The following is a 20,661-nucleotide window of genomic DNA, read 5'->3' on the forward strand; positions in this document are numbered from 1 at the left end:
CTTTGCAACGATCGCGTCACAGGGCCGACATGACAGCCCCCCTGTCATCACTAAAAACTCTAATCTTTATCTGCCAAACGACGTACGGCGCATGCCGTTGGCAGATAAAGCCTTTTCCTGCCACGACGTATGCCGTACGTACTGGGTCCACTTTTGTTTAACTTGTTCATAAATGACTTAAGGTCCCCATACACGGTAAGGTCCGCTCGCTTGGCGAGATCGCCAAGCGAGCGGATCTTCCCCCGATATCCCCACCTACGGGTGGGCGATATCGGGGAGCTTGAAGTTAAAAAAAAATCCAGTTATGTAGGTGGCAATGGGGCAGTCGGTTCGGGGACCGCATCGACGAGCCAATGCAGCCCCCGATCCGACTGAATCTTTTAACCTGGCCGATCGATATCTGGCCAATTTCAGGCCAGATATCGGTCGGCCAGTCCGCTCGTTTCTGCCCCTACAAGGGCAGACAAGCTGCCGAGTCGGTCCAAGGGACTGATATCGGCAGCTATTATCGGCCTGTGTATGGGGGCCTTTAGGGGAGGGTATTATAAGTAATATATCAGTGTTTGAGATTACACAAAACTCTGCAGACCAGTCAATTCTATCCAGGATGTGGCATCCTTGCAGCAAGATCTTGACCAACTGGCAATCTTGGCGGCTAAGTGGCAGATGAGATTAAATGTGGATAAATGTAAGGTCATGCACCTGGGATCTAAAAATATGCAAGCCACTTATACCCTTAATGGGAGTGCACTAGGCAAATCCATAATGGAGAAGGACCTTGGAGTTCTTGTAGATAATAAACTTGGCTGTAGCAAGCAATGCCAGGAAGCAGCTGCAAGGGCAAACAAGGTTTTGAGCTGTATCAAAAGGGGCATAGATTCACAGGAGGAGGGGGGTTATTCTTCCCCTTTACAGAGCACTGGTAAGGCCCCATCTAGAATATGCTTGTTCAGTTTTGGTCTCCAGTGCTCAAACAGGACATTATTTAATTAGAAAGGGTCCAAAGAAGGGCAACTAAGCTGGTAAAAGGGTATGGAAAGTCTCAGTTATGAAGAAAGACTGGCCAAGTTGGGTTTGTTTACACTGGAGAAGAGGCGCTCAAGAGGTGACATGATAACTATGTATTAATATATAAGGGGATCATATAATAACCTCTCTAATGCTTTATTTACCAATAGGTCCTTCCAACTGACACAAGGGCACCCACTCCAATTAGAAGAAAGGAGGTTCAGTTTAAAATATTTAGAAAGTATTTTTTACTGTGAGAGCTGTGAAGTTGTGGCATTCCCTCCCTAAACCAGTCGATACATTATATAGATTTAAAAAGGGGATGGATGGCTTTTTAGCAAGTGAGGGAATACAGGGTTATGGGAGATAGCTCTTAAAGGAACAGTAACACCAAAAAATGAAAGTGTATAAAAGTAACTAAAATATAATGTGCTGCTGCCCTGCACTAATAAAAGTTGTGTGTTTACTTCAGAAAGTCTACTATAATTTATATAAATAAGCTGCTATGTAGCCATGGAGGCAGCCATTTAAAGGAGAAAAGGCACAGGCACATAGCAGATAAAACACTATTGTATTCCACAGAGCTTATCTGTTATCTGCTATGTAACCTGTGCCTTTTCTCCTTTTTTCCAGCTTGAATGGCTGCCCCCGTGGCTACACAGCAGCTTATTATATAAATTATAGTAGTGTTACTGTAGCAAACACACCAGTTTTACCAGTGCATTATATTTTTATTGCTTTAAAGCTCTTTCATTTTTTAGTGTTACTGTTCATTTAATACAAGTTGATCCAGGGACTTGTTCAAATGCCATCCTGGAGTAAGGAAGGAATTTTTTCCCCTCTGTGGCAAATTAGAGAGGCTTTAGATGGGGTTTTTTGCCTTCTTCTGGATCAACTAGAAGAAGTTAGGCAGGTTATATATAGGCATTATGGTTGAACATGATGGACGTATGTCTGTCTTTTTTCAACCTAACTTACTATGTAATTATCCATAAAGGACAGTCCCTATGGGAAGATTTGGTCTAAGAGAAACCTATAAAATATTGTGCATGCACAGGCATGGGATTTGTTATCCAGAAAGTTCCAAATTATATAAAGGCAATCTCCTCTCCCATAGGCTCCATTTAAATAAAATAATTCAAATTAACATATATTTTTATATATTTGTTTGTAATAACACCTACCCTGGCTCAGCCTTGTATGATAAGATACCTGTATTACTCCCAAAGAAAAAAAAAATTAAAAAAAAAAAAAATGCATTTAAACCTTAGCTGCAAATATCAGTTAATTCTTTCAATACAAATTATTTGGTTGTAGTTTATCTTAAGAAAAATGGTACACGAGGCAGCTCTTACTCACTGCCAGCAGCTCTTAACTCACTCCATCCAGCACCCGACCTGTGTGCCCAGGTTCCATGGCGGAAGGTAGGACAGGGGGACCCTTCACCAGGGGAGGGGGGGGAGCAGAGCCACCAGCGCAGCAGCGGCGCAAGTAAAGCACCTCGCTTGCACTAAATGCCACCTCAAATTCCAAGTGGGGCAGAGCGACCCCACATGCAGATCCTGCTCTCTGGAGGGTGGGCCTGCGCCACTGCCTAGCAACCCCACTGCCCCTACCTCCATTCCAACGGCCCACCCAGATGAGGAATCCTCCCTGAGCACCTCAACTACCCCCTCCACCCCTCCATGGATCAGAGTGCCCCCCTATGGGCAATACAGCTTTCCAGCGCCCTGGCCTCCCTGCAAGGGATCCCCTCTCTTGCGGACACCCTGGGTAAGGCTCTCACTAAACTCACAGACCCCCCGGGTAAGCGCAAACGCAGTGCGTCCAAGAGAGTGGACAGCCCTCTCTATAGGTCAGTCACCTGACAGGTCAGAACCCTCTGAGCAGATGAGTTCCCCTTCCGATTCTGACTCTCTATCTGATGACGACGAGAGCGAGGATAAGGATCACGACCTACATCATGACATAGAAGGCATTGTTCGGGCAGTCACCAAGACCCGGACCTTATGGCTGAAGAACTGGTCCGCCGACCTAAGTTCTAAGAAATCCCTCACATCACTTCCATTCAAAGGCTCTCGCCTATTCGACGAGGAATTGGAGAAGATAATCTCCCAGGCAACAGGGGTCTCGATCATCCAATGCCCCCGAGACGGGGGAGATTTTTTCGCACCCAGAAAAATCGACCTGCCAAACGAAGCACTTCCCCTCGACGACCTTCCTTTCGCACCAAGAACTATGACAAGGGGAGACCAGGATGGCGATCAAGCAAGCCTATTTACTCCAATCTTTTCATAGTCCCAAAGAAGGATGGATCCTTCTGGCCCATTCTGGACCTGAAACACCTCAACAAGTCCATCAGGTCAGTTCGATTCAAAATGGAGACACTCCGATCGGTCATCCGCGGGATGGAAAAGGGACGACTAATCTCCCCGTGTGCCAGAGCCCTTACAGGCCTATAATTGCCAGGCTGAGATCTTACTCCCTTTTTAAATATAGGAATGACATTCGCCTTCTTCCAATATGTAGGTACCATACCTGATGAAAGAGAGTCTGAGAATATCAGAAACAAGGGCCACTGTAATTCTGCCCCTAGCTCTCTCAGTACCCGAGGGTGTATTCCATCTGGCCCAGGTGCCTGGTTTACATTTATCTTGTGTAACCCTTTAAGCACCATATCCTGTGTCAACCACTGTGTAGTTGGAGCTGAGTCAACAGTGCAGCTATTGGGTGGGACTTGGCACTCTGGCTCCTCTACTGTATACACAGAAGAAAAGAACTGGTTAAGCACATCTGCCTTTTCTGTATACGCTGTAACCATATTGTTAGTATAACTCAATGGGGCCACACCCTCAACCTGCATCTTTTTACTATTAATATACTTAAAAAACTTATTGGGGTTAGTCTTGGCCTCTGCCGCGATGCGCTCCTCATTTTCTATCTTTGCCTTCCGGATTGCTGTTTTACAAAACTTGTTATAGTGTTTATATTCATTAAACGCAGCTTCTGTCCCCTCTGACTTATATTTCTAAAAAGCTTTCCTTTTTTTCCCTATTAACTTCCTTACCTCAGAGTTAAGCCACATTGGGTGATTCCTAACACTTCTACTTTTTCTTATTAATGGAATAAATTGAAAACAGTAATGATTTAATATCATTTTAAATGACAACCATTTCTGCTCTGTGTTTTTATCAGGGGTTCAACCACTTGCACATTTTCTATACGTTCTGGGTCATTAGAGAACACTAGATCCAATATAGCATGGTTTTTGGTTGGCTCCTCAACAACCTGTGACATAAAGTTGTCATGCAGCAAGTTTATAAACTTGTTCCCATTTACTGTCCTGGCAGTACTATGGCTGCAGTCAATATCAGGATAATTAAAATCCCCCATTATTATCACCTGCCCCAAACTAGCAGCCTTTTCTATTTGCAACAGTAGCTGAGCCTCCTGCTCCTCACTTACATTAGGGGGTCTATAGCATACCCCGACAATTAGTTTGGTAGATTCTTTACTATCTGTGAGAAGCTCAACCCATAAGGATTCAGCTCCCTGTTACCCCCATCACTTCCTCTTTAATATTAGCTTTTAATTCTTGCTTAACGAACAGACACACTCCTTTTTTATTGCCCCTGTCCCTCCGAAACAATGTATAACCCCCAATATTAACTGCCCAGTCATGAGACTCATTCAACCAAGTTTCAGCAACACCAATCACATCATATTTCCGCTCCAATGCCAGTAGCTAAATCTGTATCTTATTAAGGTTATTTATATCTGCTTTATTGATATTGTGAACTTATAACCGGAGTGGAGTGCTGACTTCTGTGTAGTTGGGACAGTTTATCTTGCATCCTGTCTCCATGGTGACTCGGCACGTCACTTTCGGTTTTAAACAAATGCACGTTACATGCCATGAGGACGCCACGGTAACACGCTTAAAGGGAAACGAAAGTCAAAGTCACTTGGGGATGCCAAAATGTTAGGCACCCCCAAGTGACTTTAACCGCTTACCTCGTACCCCGGGCTGGTGCCCCTGTTAGGAGAAAACAGCACCAGCCCGGGGCACCTGGAGCGCAGCGCTTCCGTCTTCCTCGCTTCCTTTTCCTGAGTGCCAGCGGTGGGCGCATGCGCAGTAGAGTGAAAAGCCGACTTTAACATTTAAGTTCGGCTTTTCACTCTACTGCGCATGCGCGCGCAGCGAATCAGCAGCAAGGAAGCGCCGGCAGCTACCCCGGGCTGGTGCTGTTCCTTCCTCACAGGGGCACCAGCCCGGGGTAAAAGGTAGGCGGTCAAAGTCACTTGGGGGTGCCTAACATTTTGGCACCCCCAAGTGACTTTGACTTTATTTTTCCTTTAAGAAAGGCATTGTGGTATTACCGAAACGTCAAGTAGAGGTGGCAAATGGGCTTGATAAGTATTCACTTTGCTATTATGTTGCATCGACTGTATGCTTTTTTTTTTTTATGGACATTTCAATAAATGCTACGTTTTATATATGGAGTGCGACACACACTTTTTTTTTTTTTTTTTTTTTTTAAATGGGCACACACATTTTTTGCAGAAAGCAGTTTAACTATACCCACCCTTTTAAGTGAAACGGGAATTGTTTACATATTGCACGGTGGCTCCGTTTCTAGCATTTTTGCCATGCAGCACTGGTTTGGGCACTCCAGGAAGGAGCTTTTATGTTCTCCCATTGTCTGCAAGAATTTCCGTCAGGTACTTGGATTTCCTCCCAAAATCCAAAACATGCAGGCAGGTTAATTGGCTTTGATAAAATTGAACCTAGGGTATGTGATAAGGTACTTGGGGAAGGGGCAATATAAATAACAATTATACTCAATCTGGCCAACTAAGTCAGTCATTTTTTGTCTGGCCAGTCCTACACTTAATTTTATCCAATTAAGAATTCTACTACAGTATTTAAGAATTTTTTTTTTAAATATTCATTCAAATTCATTCAAAGCTAAGTTTAAGAAAAAGGAGTTAAAAAAAATAATTAAAAGCAACTAAAAAATAAGTACTATTATTATTATGAGAGACAACAACCACACAGCAATGCTCTGTATTTGGTGACCAAATACAGGAGACACTTTTTGGCTTGATGGTTGATGCTAGTGGCAAGGAGAAAAGGGGCCTAGAAATTACAATCATAAGTGGTTTAATTCCATTTTAAGGGAATCTAAATAACTTAACAGTCACAAACTGCACCTGTGTTAGAGTAGTGAGCAGTTACCAAATTACTTTTTAAATGGTGCTAAAAGTCTTCTTGACTGTGCATATATTTTATAAGCTTCTAGAAGCAATACACTTACCTTCTCTCATTTTCTGGTCAAGTTCATCCAAGGTTGGCTCAATGAGCTCCCAACCATCTGGTGGAGGCTTTCTGCTCCGCTTCACTTTTGGCATGTTTGCTTATGATATGGAAGAAAAAACAATGTAACATCAATGCTTTATTCTTTAGGACCATTACCAAGAACCAATCAAAGTTTTAAAAAAAGTTGACACATGCATCCTATTGCAGAATAAAAATAAAATACAGGGATGGTCTCACTACAAGCTTAAAGGAGAAGGAAAGGCAAAGTCACTTGGGGGTGCCAAAATGTTAGGCACCCCCAAGTGACTTTAATCGCTTACCTTGTACCCCGGGCTGGTGCCCCTGTTAGGAGAAAACAGCACCAGCCTGGGGTACATGTAGCGCATCGCTTCCTCCTTCCTACTTGCGCTGCTGCAGTTTGTCCGGGACAGGCGCATGCGCAGTAGAGTGAAAAGCCGACTTCTCTGTTAAAGTTCGGCTTTTCACTCTAAGCGCTCGCAGCTACCCCGGGCTGGTGCTGTCCTCTATGAACAGGGGCACCAGCCCAGGGTAAAAGGTAGGCTATTGAAGTCACTTGGGGGTGCCTAACATTTTGGCACCCCCAAGTGAGTTTGACTTTCCTTCTCCTTTAATACTTACCACTATATTCATAATGAACTGGAAGGTTTTGCCCCATGGTACACCAGGTTTGTGTTTTACTGGGGGAAGATAACCTTGTCATTGCTGCCTACCATTTAGGCTGAAAAATGTTAGTTTTTTTGTGGCTAAAATAGGAGTGTCATTGCTGGTGACAGGTGGTTGCCAGTCAAAGCTCTGACTGCAGCCTGATACGTGGCAGATAATATGCATATGTAACAAATGCCCTTAGCCTTAAAATATTAAATAAGTATAAGTATTTGGAGGGAGCTTCACAATATAATGAAAACAAAGTCAGTTGAAGATGAACGAGCTAATCCAATTACAGTAGAGGGAGCAAAATCAAGTCAACCAAACTGCAGCTTCAATAGCACTCCACATTACTACCTCTTTCATCAGGGAATACTCTGTTAATCACCTGAATTTGCAACAATATCTCATCCCCATTACAACAGTTAATAAAATGCCTTGAGACCGGACCGTTTCTATTCTTCGCAACAATGTATGCAATTTGTTCCCACATTCTACACTTAAGTGAACGAATCGTACAGCCTACGTATTGGATGGAACAGCGAGCACAAGTCAGTAAATATACCACATAATGAGTATTGCAATTTGTGTAAAAACGCATCTCAAATGACCTATTGGTAATAGTACCTTTACTTCCTATATACATCCATTTCAATCGAGGTATCAACACCTCTTGACTTAAGAGGTGTTAGTACCTTGATTGAAATGGATGTATATAGGAAGCCTTGTGCAGGGAATTCCCTTTTGAGAGCAGATTTTTTTGCCATCCAGATCATCTTTTTAGGGGGATGCCTTTAGGTAAGTTTTGTAGACTGTGGAGGAACTGCAGCACTGATGAGGTTTTGTCAAACAGGCCTGTTTTCTGAGTCGTGGATATACTATGAAGCAATTGTTGCCAGCTTTTGCGAAAACCTTGCATATGGGAGATCAATACAACAGTACTGATAACAGGCTGGCGGTTAGGCAAACTATGGCTGCTAACAAAAGAGAGAAATGAAAGAAACTTGAAGTTGAGATGCGTTTTTACACAAATTGCAATACTCGTTATGTAGTATATTTACGGACTTGTGCTCCAATACGTAGGCTGTACGATTTGTTCACTTAAGTGTAGAATGCAAGAACAAATTGCATACATTGTTGTAAAGAATGGAAACAGTCTGGTCTTTTTATTAACTGTTGTAATGGGGATGAGACTTGTGTTGTGCAAATTCAGGTGACTGACAGAGTATTCCCTGATGAAAGAGGTAATAATGTGGACAAGACTCTTACGAATGGTGAAATGGATTTTTATATTAAGCACACACCATCCGAATGGTCTAAATTCTATATTTGATTGTTATGTTCCCTCCAAGTGAGTTTGCTAGGATATCAATTTAATTTGCCTTTTTTCCCCCTTTTGTTTTGGTTTTAATTGTGTAATTAAACCGTGTATTTTCTCTTCATTATATGCCTACGACTAAGTACGCTTGCACACAAAATGCATCAGGCGTGATGGTTTTAAAAGAACAGTAACAAAAAATAATTTTTAACAATATCCCTTCTAAATACTTTATTAAGATATGTAGCATTTACAAAAATGCAATATTCTACATGGTTTTAAAATAAATTACATTAGCAATGCTTTACTGTGCAGAGCTTGAAAAGGAGATACGGTGATTGCTAGACTTCCGGTTTAATCTGGAAGTTAAATGCTGCATTCCTCAGAGTCCATTTTGAGCGATTTATGGGCTATTAGCAGTTGGGGCATGGAGAGGGAGAGGAGAGTTATCAGAGACGTACCGTTTCTTCTTTTTTTCAGCTAAGTCTGCATCGCTGTTTGAAGTGTGCCTGCATGAGGAGAGGGGAACGGAACGGAAGGGAAGCGTGGTACAAGACTTGGGAGTGAACTGCAGCCTGTTCTCTATAAATCAATGCTAAAGTAAGATTTCTAAAAAAAAAAAAAAACACTACTGCTATTAAAATTTCTGTATGACATATTTGATAATCAAATTGTTTAGAAGGGATTTTTGAATGTAAAAAAATTGTGTTACAGTTCCTTTAAGGATGTGAATAAAGGTTGAAGTTTTACGGTATCCTATGGCTGTTCAGTGTGCTATTGAAGCTGCAGTTTGGTTGAACTGAAGATGAATGAGACAACTTTTGTAGATATGGGAATGATATTATAAAAAAAAAAAAAAAAAAAAAAAAAAAAAAAAAGCTCAATAAGCTTCAACATAAGGTAAAAAAAAAACTGCCATTCCCTAAGTAGCAAACCATATGAGGAGACTACTGGTTTTCTAATGCTAAAAGAAAAATATCAAGTGTGGAGCAGCTCATATACAAGGGACTATTAATATCTTCCAAGAACGTTAATGATTTTTTTTTGTTAGCAAAAACGGTACTCTACATAGTTGGTTGAATTGCAGGTCTTTTAGAAGATCCCTGTTGTTTTATAGACCCAGTGAGCCTTTTTGTATGACACTATTTCAGTTTAACAAAACCAACAAACACGCTGTATAAGAAATAATGAACCCACTACATGTAAAGCGTTGAACAAAGTTGTTGTTATACAACTAAAACACATTTTAAAAGCATTCATCAACATACAATGTTTAAGCCTTACTGTTGTACGATTCTACTACCGTACGTAGCCTTCTCTCTCCTTCCGCTTCCTGTATACGCACCCTCTTCCTGTAAGATAATTATTCTGCACGCTGCTTGGGTCCTTTGATTTTCAAGTCGGTGTTCAACTACGTCATATGCCGGATTAGCCACAATACTTTCAGAATCTGCGCATTATTGTGATGTTATAGCTTTAACCATGAATCAGTTACCTTTAAAGAAATACCGCTGTTGCAAACCACACGAGAATAGGCCTCGCAGGCTTTGTATCGTTGCATCAGACAAGCTGCCCGAACTATTGCCTGCGTAAAAAATTAAAGTTTGGCGTTCTCCATAACCCATTAATTAGTGTTCTGATAGACGGTAATGGGGAAATAAATGAATATATAAATAAACCGACATAATGTAAGTTGAAATTAGGAGTCTGTATCTAGGCAGTGTCTAGGGCAGCTGTTTCCAGAGGGCCCTCCTAGAGTGTGCCCGCCAAGGGGGGTGGGCAGAGGAAGAGGAATCTGAGAGACCCGTGAACATGCCGAAAGGAGGTGAGAGGATATAGTTTAGTAGAGATTGTGCTTTTGTTAGGACTATTAAGTTAAGTATAGGGGTCATGAAGAGGCTTGTAAATAATATAAAAAAAAAGAGAGACCCCGTAATTAAAAGATCGGAGATGCGATGATGTCACGAAAATACAATGGGCTAAAATAGATTCTTTGTGAATGTAAACAAAATTTGTGCGATTACCCAAGGAATTATTGTTGTACTCTGCACAGGTTTGTTGGGCACCGTGCATTGTTTCGCTGAGCTGTATTTAGGAAAATCTTAGCAGTGTATATAACGTGTTACTATATTTAATTTAAGCAGTTAAGTGATTTTTAGACACGCCCATAAAAACCGGTTAATTAAGTTTACCTTGACGAAAACCAGACCATCTGTTAAAAACCAGTGGTCTAAAACTATCACATATTTTATAGCGATTTTTTTCCCGTGGGGCTCAAAGAGCTTAATACATTGTAGGTTGAAGAGATGCTTCTTGTATTCGAAAAGCCTGAACGAATATCTGATTTTAAAGATCTAGAGAAGACGCCTCTTAGACTGTTTATGGCAGAGTTCCAAACAGTGGTTGCAGAGCTGTCAAACCCAGGAGACTGTCTCCTTACATCGTTACAGCTTGCGCAGCACGTCACTGATCCGGTGTAGTGTGACATGATAACGCCTGTACACCACGCTTGTGACATCATGGTGCCTATACACTGTGCTTGTGGCATCATGGAATGCTCACAGGGGGAGGGAGGGATTTCCTTTCGACTATTGGTTAATCTGGAATGCTTGACAGCTCTGGTGCTGTGTGACAGTGCATGAGATCCAAAAGATTTAGAAAGGGTTTGCAACAGGATATGAGAACTGGAAGTTCTTCCAGAAAAACAGGGCTTTGGTTATTTATATATAATAAGGCAAGAAAGTTGATTTTGAAGGGAATCTTCCATTTAATTTTAAGTCACACATGTAGAATTGGTTTTATGTGGTATGTGGCATTGGTGTTGATGGGTGAGTGGCTGCTGCATTTTGTACCAACTAATCGGTGCAGTTCTTTTTCTAGGAGACCGGCAATGCAAGGCATTTCAGTAATCCAGTCTTGAGGATACAAAAACATGCATTCATCTTGGCATGTCTGAGGTTTTATTCTTGCAGTGTGTCTGGGATGAAAGAATGCTGATCTGATGGTAGCTGACATCTGATTTTTGAGGGAGAGCTCACTATCTAGAATAGCAAATCAAGATTTACACTCACAGCCACTTAAAGAACCTAGCACATAAAAACAAGCAAAGCATTGTAGTATAAAAACTTCAGTGTAGAAAAAAAGCTAGACATGTATATTAAGACAATTAAATAATAAATTAGGTTAAAGAATCTGCAAGTTATATCCAACTGATAGGTCCCGAATCAACATATGAATAAACAGCAGAAATTTCAGTGGAATAAAAACAACATTTATTGGCTCAAATTAACAGAACAAAAAACTAACATATAAAGTATACTATACCAAACAGTGGATAGGTGCATCTATTACTATCCAACCCTGTAGCAAGCTCATAGTATATCAAAAGCTTAAAATATACATAGTTAAACTTTTTTTTTAACTACCGTATATACTCGAGTATAAGCCGATCCGAATATAAGCCGAGGTACCTAATTTTACCTAAGAAAACTGGAAAAACTTATTGACTCGAGTATAAGCCTAGGCTTTCGAGCGCAACAGATGCAAGACACTTACGTCTCCAAATCCATATACTCGAGTATAAGGCAAGTCCTAGTTAATGAACTCACAAAGGAATTTAGAAAATTGGTATATAACATCTTACATAAGAAAGTTGATCTGTGGCAAGTTTATCCATTTGCATCGTGTGCCAAATTGGTGAGATTTAGTGGTGAGACTTTAGTGGCTGTCAGTGGCCCTGACAGCCCCATGACACAGGGTCCTAGGTTAGCTGAACTCACAGACTGCACACAGAGTGCAGAATAAATATGTTTCACACACTGAAATACAAACTAAAAAATATAAAACAAAAATACAAAATACAGTCAACACCAATACTAAATACAGTGACACCACTTAGACCCAGTTTAACAGTGCTCCCCATTAAGGTCTTGCTATATTTCCATGAAACAGTTGCACTAGGGGTCCAATCATAAAAGTGCTTGACACTTAAAGTAGGGACATGTTGGCAATATAATATATGACATACTGTACTTGGTCACATGCAGAATATTTAAATATATTATTTTTACAATTAGCAAGAGGAAGAAGGTTTTAAAAACTTGCAGTTTTATAAGCGCGATGTAGGAGACGTTTGTGCGACTCGCGTGATGCCAGCTTTTCTGTTACAGAGTCAATAACAGGAGTGCGGGGTGCACAGCATCACGGCCATACATGCATCCGTCCGCGCACGAGTGAGCATGCGTCTGTCCACAGGGGGTGCGATGTGATTGGGTTGGGTCCGTCCATGCATCCTTGCGATCCGTGCGAGGTGACAGCTCTTCTGACACAGAGGCAGTAACAGGCGGGGGGGTAAGCAGCATCGCGGGCGTCCATGCATTCGACCGTGGTGGTGTGGGTGTAGCGGTGCGATGTGATTGGGTCGGGTCCGTCCATGCATCCGTGCAGCTCGCGAGATGACAGCTCTTCTGATACAGAGGCAGTAATAGGAGGGGGGGGGGTGTGCGCAGCATCACTGACTTCATACATCCGTTCATGTGAGTGCGTGTTAGTGCCTGCGTCCGTCCACGGGGGAAGGGGGGATGCAATGTGATTGCCAGACTCTTACTTTCAAATCCATATACTCGAGTATAAGCCGAGGGTGCTTTTTTCAGCACATTTTTGGTACTGAAAAACTCTGCTTATACTTGAGTATATATGGTATGTATATTTTAAGCTTTTGATATACTATGAGCTTGCTACAGGGTTGGATAGTAACCCTGCACACTGTATAAATTAAATGGTAGGGGTATATAAAGGAAGTGACACAAACATACCACACCTCCGCGAAACGCGTTAGGAGAGTGGGTTCCATGAGGCACTGGGATGCACCTATCCATTGTTTGCTATAGTATACTTTATATGTTAGATTTTGTTCTGTTAATTTGAGCCAATAAATGTTGTTGTTTTATTCCACTGAAATTACTGCTGTTTATTCACCTGTATATTAAGTATACACACAGCCCAACATGAGAGGGATAATGTCTTCAGGTCAAGATTCTGCAGTCTATATAAACCTAAAGGCCTCTCATGCAAGGATGGCAAGGTGCATATTTTGTACAAAAAATTTAATTTATAGATTGATAAACAACAGATTGCCTCTTTACCCTTCTTTTTACTTTTTAAAGCATTATGCAAACTGTCATATGACTAAGTATTTTCCTTAAAGAGCTTAAAAACACAGGCCATTAGTGGCAGAGAAAGACACATTATGGCTTGATTCTTTCTCTGAATGGGCACTTAAAAGGGAAGGAAAGGTGTCAGAAATTTCTATGTAAATACAGGTTTAAAGGACAAGGAAAGGCTAAGTCACTTGGGGGTGCCAAAATGTTAGGCACCCCCAAGTGACTTAAATCGCTTACCTTGTACCCCGGGCTGCTGCCCCTGTTAAGAGAAAACAGCACCAGCCCGGGGTACCTGTAGCGGAGCGCTTCCTCCTTCTGCCTTCGTTTTGGAATGACTAAACGACAGGTGCATGCACAGTAGAGTGAAAAGCCGACTTCTCTGTTAAAGTTTGGCTTTTCACTCTACTGTGCATGCATGCGCGACGGAAGGAGGAAGCGCTACAGGTACCCCGGGCTGGTGCTGTTCTTGCCTAACAGGGGCACCAGCCCGGGGTACAAGGTAAGCAATTTAAGTCACTTGGGGGCACCCCCACTTAGCCTTCCTTCTCCTTTATGCACTCACAGAAACGCTGCACTGAGTCCTCTATCAAAAGAAACACAGGATTTCTTGTCTTCCTTTGTGTAAACATGTCCTTCAATAACAGAGTTTCTCTCTCAGAAAAAAGTCTGCCCTAGTCTGCCCAGCTCTCTCCCTTCTCCTGCTCTCCCGTACCATAAGTATTCACTCCCCCTCCCATCAGAATGTGTGATCTGAGCTACAGCATGGAAGCTACTGAGACCAAGCTAAAATGGCAGGTGCTATCTTAAAGGAGAAGGAAAGGCTAATAAAGAGTTAATCTCAAGCTGTAGGCATACCTTCAGTCCTCTCAATAGTGTCCCTTAAGTCTCCCCATATTTTTCCCGTTCAGATGATCAGAAGCCTCATAGGAAAAAAAAAAAAAAAAGCTGAGCTCTGTCAAGAAAGTTGCCATAATGCCTCACTCCTGCACCAAGACCGGTGTACATGCTCTGTTTGTAAGACTGTGAGGAAGCTTCCTGCTGATTGGCTCAGATCACACATTCCTAAGGGGAATAGGCAGTTCTTAGCATTCTTGAGGGAGGGGGGAGCAGGAGAGAGGAGAGAGCTGCGTGTCACTGGCAGAGGAAAACAGACACAACAAATCTTATCACAGAGAACCCAGTGCAGCGTTTCTGTGAGTGCTTATGGCTGTATTTACATAGACCTTTCTGATAAAGCTTACTTAGTTTTTACCTTCTCCTTTAACAGCTTCTAGGGCTGTGTACTCTGGTATGGTTAAGCTTTCTACAGATTAAATATACAGTTCTAGCATGCACTAATGTGGTTAATCTATTGACATTAAGCCTATAATTTAGTGCTCAATAGAGAAGCAAAAACAGGCTAATTTACTGATGATTGTCTCTACATGTGTTTTAGCAGAGAGAGTTCTCTATGGCAGGTTATTTTCCAGTGTTTTGTAGCTATGGCAATTAGCTGCTACTAAATAGCTTGTGTGTCTTTGCCCTAAGGGTACACATCCAGGCACACTAAGGAACACATTTGTGGATGAGTAAATTCAGTTTGGAGAATTTGCGCCATACTTCTGTAGTGTGCCAACATTGTAGCTCCTAGTGCATCAAGGCATTAGAACTTAGTTACCAAGGAAAATGCTACAGGCATAACTAAACCCTATCCTAAATACCCTTGTATGTATATGTGGTAAGGTCCTAATGAACCCAAACTATACTTTTTTTCCCTGCCGTAATGAGGCACCACCTTGTTTCTTACCTTTCCCAAGTATCCTTTCAGATTTTTACTGGACTTATGCTAGTTTAAGACTGTGCTAGAAATGCCTAGGTATATCCAGCTGCACCCAAAACGTGAAACCTGATGTTTCCCTTCCCTGTAACATCACCTTCTTGAAGCATCATTTTATATGTGTATATATATATATATAATATAATATATTTACAGTGGATATAAAAAGTCTATACACCCCTGGTAAAATGTCAGGTTCCTGTGCTGTACAAAAATTAGACAAAGATAAATCACTTTAGAACTTTTTCCACCTTTAATGTGACCTATAAACTGTACCACTCAATTGAAAAACAAACTGAAATCTTTTAGGTGGAGGGAAGAAAACAAAAAAAACTAAAATAATGTGGTTGCATAAGTGTGCAAACCTTTAAACTAATACTTTGTTGAAGCACCTTTTGATTTTATTACAGCATTCAGTCTTTTTGGGTATGAGTCTACCAGCATGGCACATTTTGACTGCAAGACTTGCCCACTCTTCTTTGCAGAAACACTCAAATCTGTCAGATTGCGAGGGCATCTCCTGTGCACAGCCCTCTTCAGATTACCCCAGATTTTCAATCGGATTCAGGTCTGGGCTCTGGCGGGCCATTCCAAAACTTTAATCTTCTTCCGGTGAAGCCATTCCTTTGTTGATTTGGATGTATGCTTTGGCTCGTTGTCATGCTGAAAGATGAAGTTCCCCCTCATGTTCAGCTTTCTAGCAGACGCCTGAAGGTTTTGTGCCAATATTGACTGGTATTTGGAACTGTTCATAATTCCCTCTGTCTTAACTAAGGCCCCAGTTCCAGCTGAAGAAAAACAGCCCCAAAGCAGGATGCTGCCACCACCATGCTTCACTGTGGGTATGGTGTTATTTTGGTGATGTGCAGTATTGTTTTTGCGCCAAACATATTTTTTGGAATTATGGCCAAAAAGTTCAACCTTGGTTTCATCAGACCATAACTCCTTTTCCCACTTGCTTTTGGGAGACTTCATGTGTTTTTGCAAAATGTAGCCTGGCTTGGATGTTTTTCTTCATAAGAAAAGGCTTTCGTCTTGCCACTCTACCCCATAGCCCAGACATATGAAGAATACAGGAGATTGTTGTCACATGTACCACATAGCCAGTACGTACTTGCCAGATATTCCTGCAGCGCCTTTAATGTTGCTGTATGCCTCTTGGTAGCCTCCCTGACCAGTTTTCTTCTCGTCTTTTCATCAATTTTGGAGGGACGTCCAGTTCTTGGTAATGTCACTGTTGTGCCATATTTTCTCCACTTGATGATGACTGCCTTCAGTGTGTTCCATGGTATGTCTAATGCCTTGGAAATTCTTTTGTACCCTTCTCTTGACTGATATCTTTTAACAGTGAGATCCCTCTGATGCTTTGAAAGTTCTCTGTGGACCATGGCTTTTGCTGTGGGATGTGACTAAAAAAATGTCAGGAAAGACCAACTAGAGCAGCTGAACTTTATTTGGTGTTAATCAGAGGCACTTTAAATGATGGCAGGTGTATGCTGACTCCTATATAACATTATTTTGAATGTGATTGCTTAATTCTGAACACAGGTACATCCCCAGTTAGAAGAGGGTGTGCACACTTATGCAACTACATTATTTTAGTTTTCTTCCCTCCACCTAAAAGGTGTAAAAAGTTCTGAAATAATTTATCTTTGTCTCATTTTTTGTACAGCACAGGAACCTGACATTTTACCAGGGGTGTGTAGACTGTGTATCCACTGTATATATATATATATATATATATAACGCCAAATGGGGAGCACACCAGACCATTTCTTTGCAATACCTTGGTGCCCGAGCGGGGTTGTAAAATAGCATAGAGAGGTGTCGGCACTCACAGGATTTACACAATCATATTGAAGGAAATACTCATGGATAATTTTTCAGCTTCCCTTTTTTCCTTGCTTGCCTTGTTCTTTGCATGTCATTGTCAACACCATGTCCGCCCATAGATTTCTGAATCTCCAGTAGTTCTTCCTGTGCTGCACAGAATGTTCATGTTCTAGTAATTTTTTGTACAATTTGTGCCACTTTGATTTCGTTGGATCAAACCCTTCCTTCCTGCACAAGACACTTCCTGTCTTACTGCTAGAGTCTGATGAAAAAGCAAGACACGGTGTACAGTACAAGGCTTTCTTACCATCACTGCATCTAAGCCAATCCCTTAGGATCTTTTCACGTCCATTTGATGATTTTGAATACAAGTGAAACTCACTAAAGGCTTGGCCGTCACAATCCTTGGGCAAATACTGCACCGTTTTCAACAGCTCTTCACTCATTAATCCAGCAAGAACAATGCACTCTCTAGCTTTACCTCTTAGAGTGTCTGGCCATAATGCAGGGTCTTTCCAGTTTACACCTTCTAAACTTCCAAGACTTTCAAAGGACTCACTGGCACCGATGCTTGACAGACTACATGACATACCTTCTTCCATCAATTTGACTTTAGTAACATTAGAGATGCTGCAGGAAGCAGTTTCTTCAACTTCTGCACAAGTAGTGGGACTGGAAGTCTTGTTACAGGAAACAGTTTTGAAGACGTACTGTCAATTGCTCCAATGTTGCAAAAATTGTCCTGTTCCACTATTCCAGAAGAGACTTTGCCTGCATCCACACAATCTTCCCCTGCATCGCGGTCACTTGATTTTTTGAAGAACTGGAGCAATGGTTTCTTGTTTTTCATCCTTTCATCTTCTTGCTCTCTCTCTCGCTTCTGCTTGGGTTTCTGAGATCCAGACTTATGGTGATACATCCTGGTGTGTTGTGTGTTAAGTCCTTAAACCTTTTTAACTCAAAATGAAGGAGATGAAGCCCACTTGTTAGAAAAGTGCAACCAATATACCTCTTCACACACCGCAAATAAGTTTTGCTTATTTTATGGACACAAGGGCAAGTACAAAAAGCAGCAGAAACTTAAATACTTAAATATGGATGCAAAAATTAAGTGCAAAATGAAGCTAAATAAAAAAAAATTAAATCAAAAGTAGTGCAAATTTTGCAAGGTAGAAACCAAAAAATCCGGCACACAAACCAAAGTATCTCAAAACACACAGTAAAGTGCAAAATGAAAATAAAGTGCAACTTTAAGCAATTCAATGAACCTAAATGAACCTAAAAATGGAAACTACCAAAATTGGAATAAAAAAAAAAACACAAACTGTAAAGAGAACACCAAAGTATCACAAAGCACAAAGCAAAATACAAAATGAAAATAAAGTGCAACTTTTTTTTTATAAATGTAAGTGCTACAGAGTAGCTAAGCAATTCAATGAAGAACCTAAAAAGGGAAACTACCAAAATTGGAGCAAAAAACACAAACTGTAAAGAGAATACCAAAGTATCCCAAAACACACAGCAAAATAAAAATAAAGTGCAACTGTTTTTGTTTATAAATGTAAGTGCTAGAGAGTAGCTAAGCAATTAAATGAAAAACCTAAAAAAGGGAAACTACCAAAACCGAAGCCAAAAAAATGGAAACCAAACACCAAAAACCTATTAAACGTAAAAAAAAGTGCAGATAAATAAGTTGAGAAATAAATTAAATAAAAGCAAAACCAATTTAAGTGATTAGAACTAAAGTGCAAAACTATACAATATATATATATATATATATATATATATATAATTACTATTAAAGCCATGGACCACAGCTGCAAACCAAAAATAGCAAGCGCAATAAACGAAAAACTACTTACCTGCTGTTGTCTTCACTTCTCTTTCGCAGGGGGCTTCCAGGCTGAGAAATGAATGACAGCTGCGCCACTCCCACAGCGTACTTGCGTTGCACGGTGCTTCACTGCATACTTGCATTGCACGGTGCCTGTCCAGCTCTTTTGAAAGAAAAAAAAAAAAAAAAAATCTTAAAATCTTAAAATCAAAAGCACTTGCAGTCATGCAAACAATAGGTGGTCAGGAGATTTTCAACACCTAGGAAAAAAAAAATCTGCAAGTGGCCAGAGGATTAGTAACAATTTTTTCAAAAACAATTGTTTTCAGGGGGACTCTAACAGATTAATAAAAAGAATAGGTGGCCAGGAGACATCTAACAGTTTTTTTTTTTAAAAACAATTGGTTTCAGGAGACTTCTAACAGGTTTGTTTCTAAGATTGTCCCATAAAGTTAAAAAAACATTGGTGGCCAGGGCCCCTACACCCTATACATAAATAAACATTGGTGGCCAGGGCCCCTACACCCTATACATAATTAAACATTGGTGGCCAGGGCCCCTACACATAAATAAACATTGGTGGCCAGGGCCCCTGCACCCTATAAGTAATTAAACATTGGTGACCAGGGCCCCTACACCTTATCAATAAACGTTACATTGGCAGCCAGGGCCCCTAAATAGTTTGCAGGCCACCCCCCCCCCCCCCCACACCAAAGACAGTGCCAATACATTAACCCACCATACAGCAAGCTGGCCAGGCGCCCCCATAAAATATGCAGGATTGCAGGCCAGGCCCCCCCGAAGACAGCGCACATTGGTGTTTAGTGGAACTTACTGATACACTTTCTTTCCTTGTAGCCTTCTACAAGGCAACCCATGGCACTGTAGCTAATCTTCCTGGGGCGTGGATGGAAGAGAAAAATTGATGAAAGGTTGCAACGCAGGATAGTCCGGATGGTGGATAAGCAGCCCCAAACAAGTTCCAAAGAAATTCAAGCCAACAATTTCGGCCATGACTGTGTGTGTGTGTGTGTGTGTGTGTGTGTGTGTGTGTATATATATATATATATATATATATATAATATACAAAAATTGCTGGAAAGCTGCACACCAGGATTTCCATAAAGGAGTCGCAGGATCAAAAATAGAATAAATCAGAGGTTTATTGTGACCAACGTTTCAGCTCCACACAGGAGCTTTCGTCGGGGATATAACACCCCCGTGAGGGACAAACGGATATACACCCAAAAAGGGCTCCAATGTTGTTGCTAGGCGACCCATACACAAAACAAGTGACCAAAGAAACAAAAAACAAACTCAAATATACTAAACGCTATAAATCACATATAGCTTGTTCTTGGCAATATATGTGTCAAACACCAATAAAGTGAAAAATTGGCACATGATCGCACTGACTCCCAAAGGCGGCACCTACCAGTTTACCAGAACTCCCGTCCGAACGTGCAGAGGATAACCGTGGCTGCACTGTCATCCCACATGACCAGGGTATAAGAGCAGCCAATGGGCGCTATCCACGAATGTTACTACAAAAATACCTACTGAACTTTTGACATATCTCCTTGAGCTCACACTCACTAGAAACTTTTTTCGATTTGAAAATAAATTTTACCTGCAAGTGGCTGGCATCGCGATGGGTAGTGCCCTTGCACCATCCTATGCGAATCTTTATATAGCCGAGTTTGA

The 20,661-nt window shown here is 41.2% G+C and overlaps 2 protein-coding genes across 3 annotated transcripts in view; one reads left to right on the forward strand and one right to left on the reverse strand.

Annotated features, from left to right (window-relative positions):
* Positions 1-9,916, reverse strand: part of bud31 (BUD31 homolog) — a 30,192-nt gene extending 20,276 nt beyond the window's left edge. Inside the window, exons 1-2 of one of the 2 annotated variants that reach the window (XM_012970415.3) lie at positions 9,597-9,916; positions 6,327-6,425 (exon numbers count right to left, since the gene is read on the reverse strand). In XM_012970415.3, the coding sequence (XP_012825869.1) occupies positions 6,327-6,420 (94 nt within the window). In that variant the 5' untranslated portion in view covers positions 6,421-6,425; positions 9,597-9,916. Of the gene's footprint in view, positions 1-6,326; positions 6,426-9,580 lie in introns of both variants that reach the window. The other variant, NM_001016359.3, reaches the window with a different exon arrangement.
* A 186-nt stretch (positions 9,917-10,102) lies between these two features.
* The window catches only part of pdap1 (PDGFA associated protein 1), a 64,174-nt gene continuing 53,615 nt past the window's right edge, over positions 10,103-20,661 (forward strand). The window contains exon 1 of the mRNA NM_001114067.1: positions 10,103-10,137. Coding sequence (NP_001107539.1) covers positions 10,125-10,137 — 13 coding nt within the window. The 5' untranslated portion in view covers positions 10,103-10,124. The remainder of the gene's footprint in view (positions 10,138-20,661) is intronic.

Source organism: Xenopus tropicalis, chromosome 9, assembly GCF_000004195.4.
Source record: "Xenopus tropicalis strain Nigerian chromosome 9, UCB_Xtro_10.0, whole genome shotgun sequence".
Classification (NCBI taxonomy): domain Eukaryota; kingdom Metazoa; phylum Chordata; class Amphibia; order Anura; family Pipidae; genus Xenopus; species Xenopus tropicalis.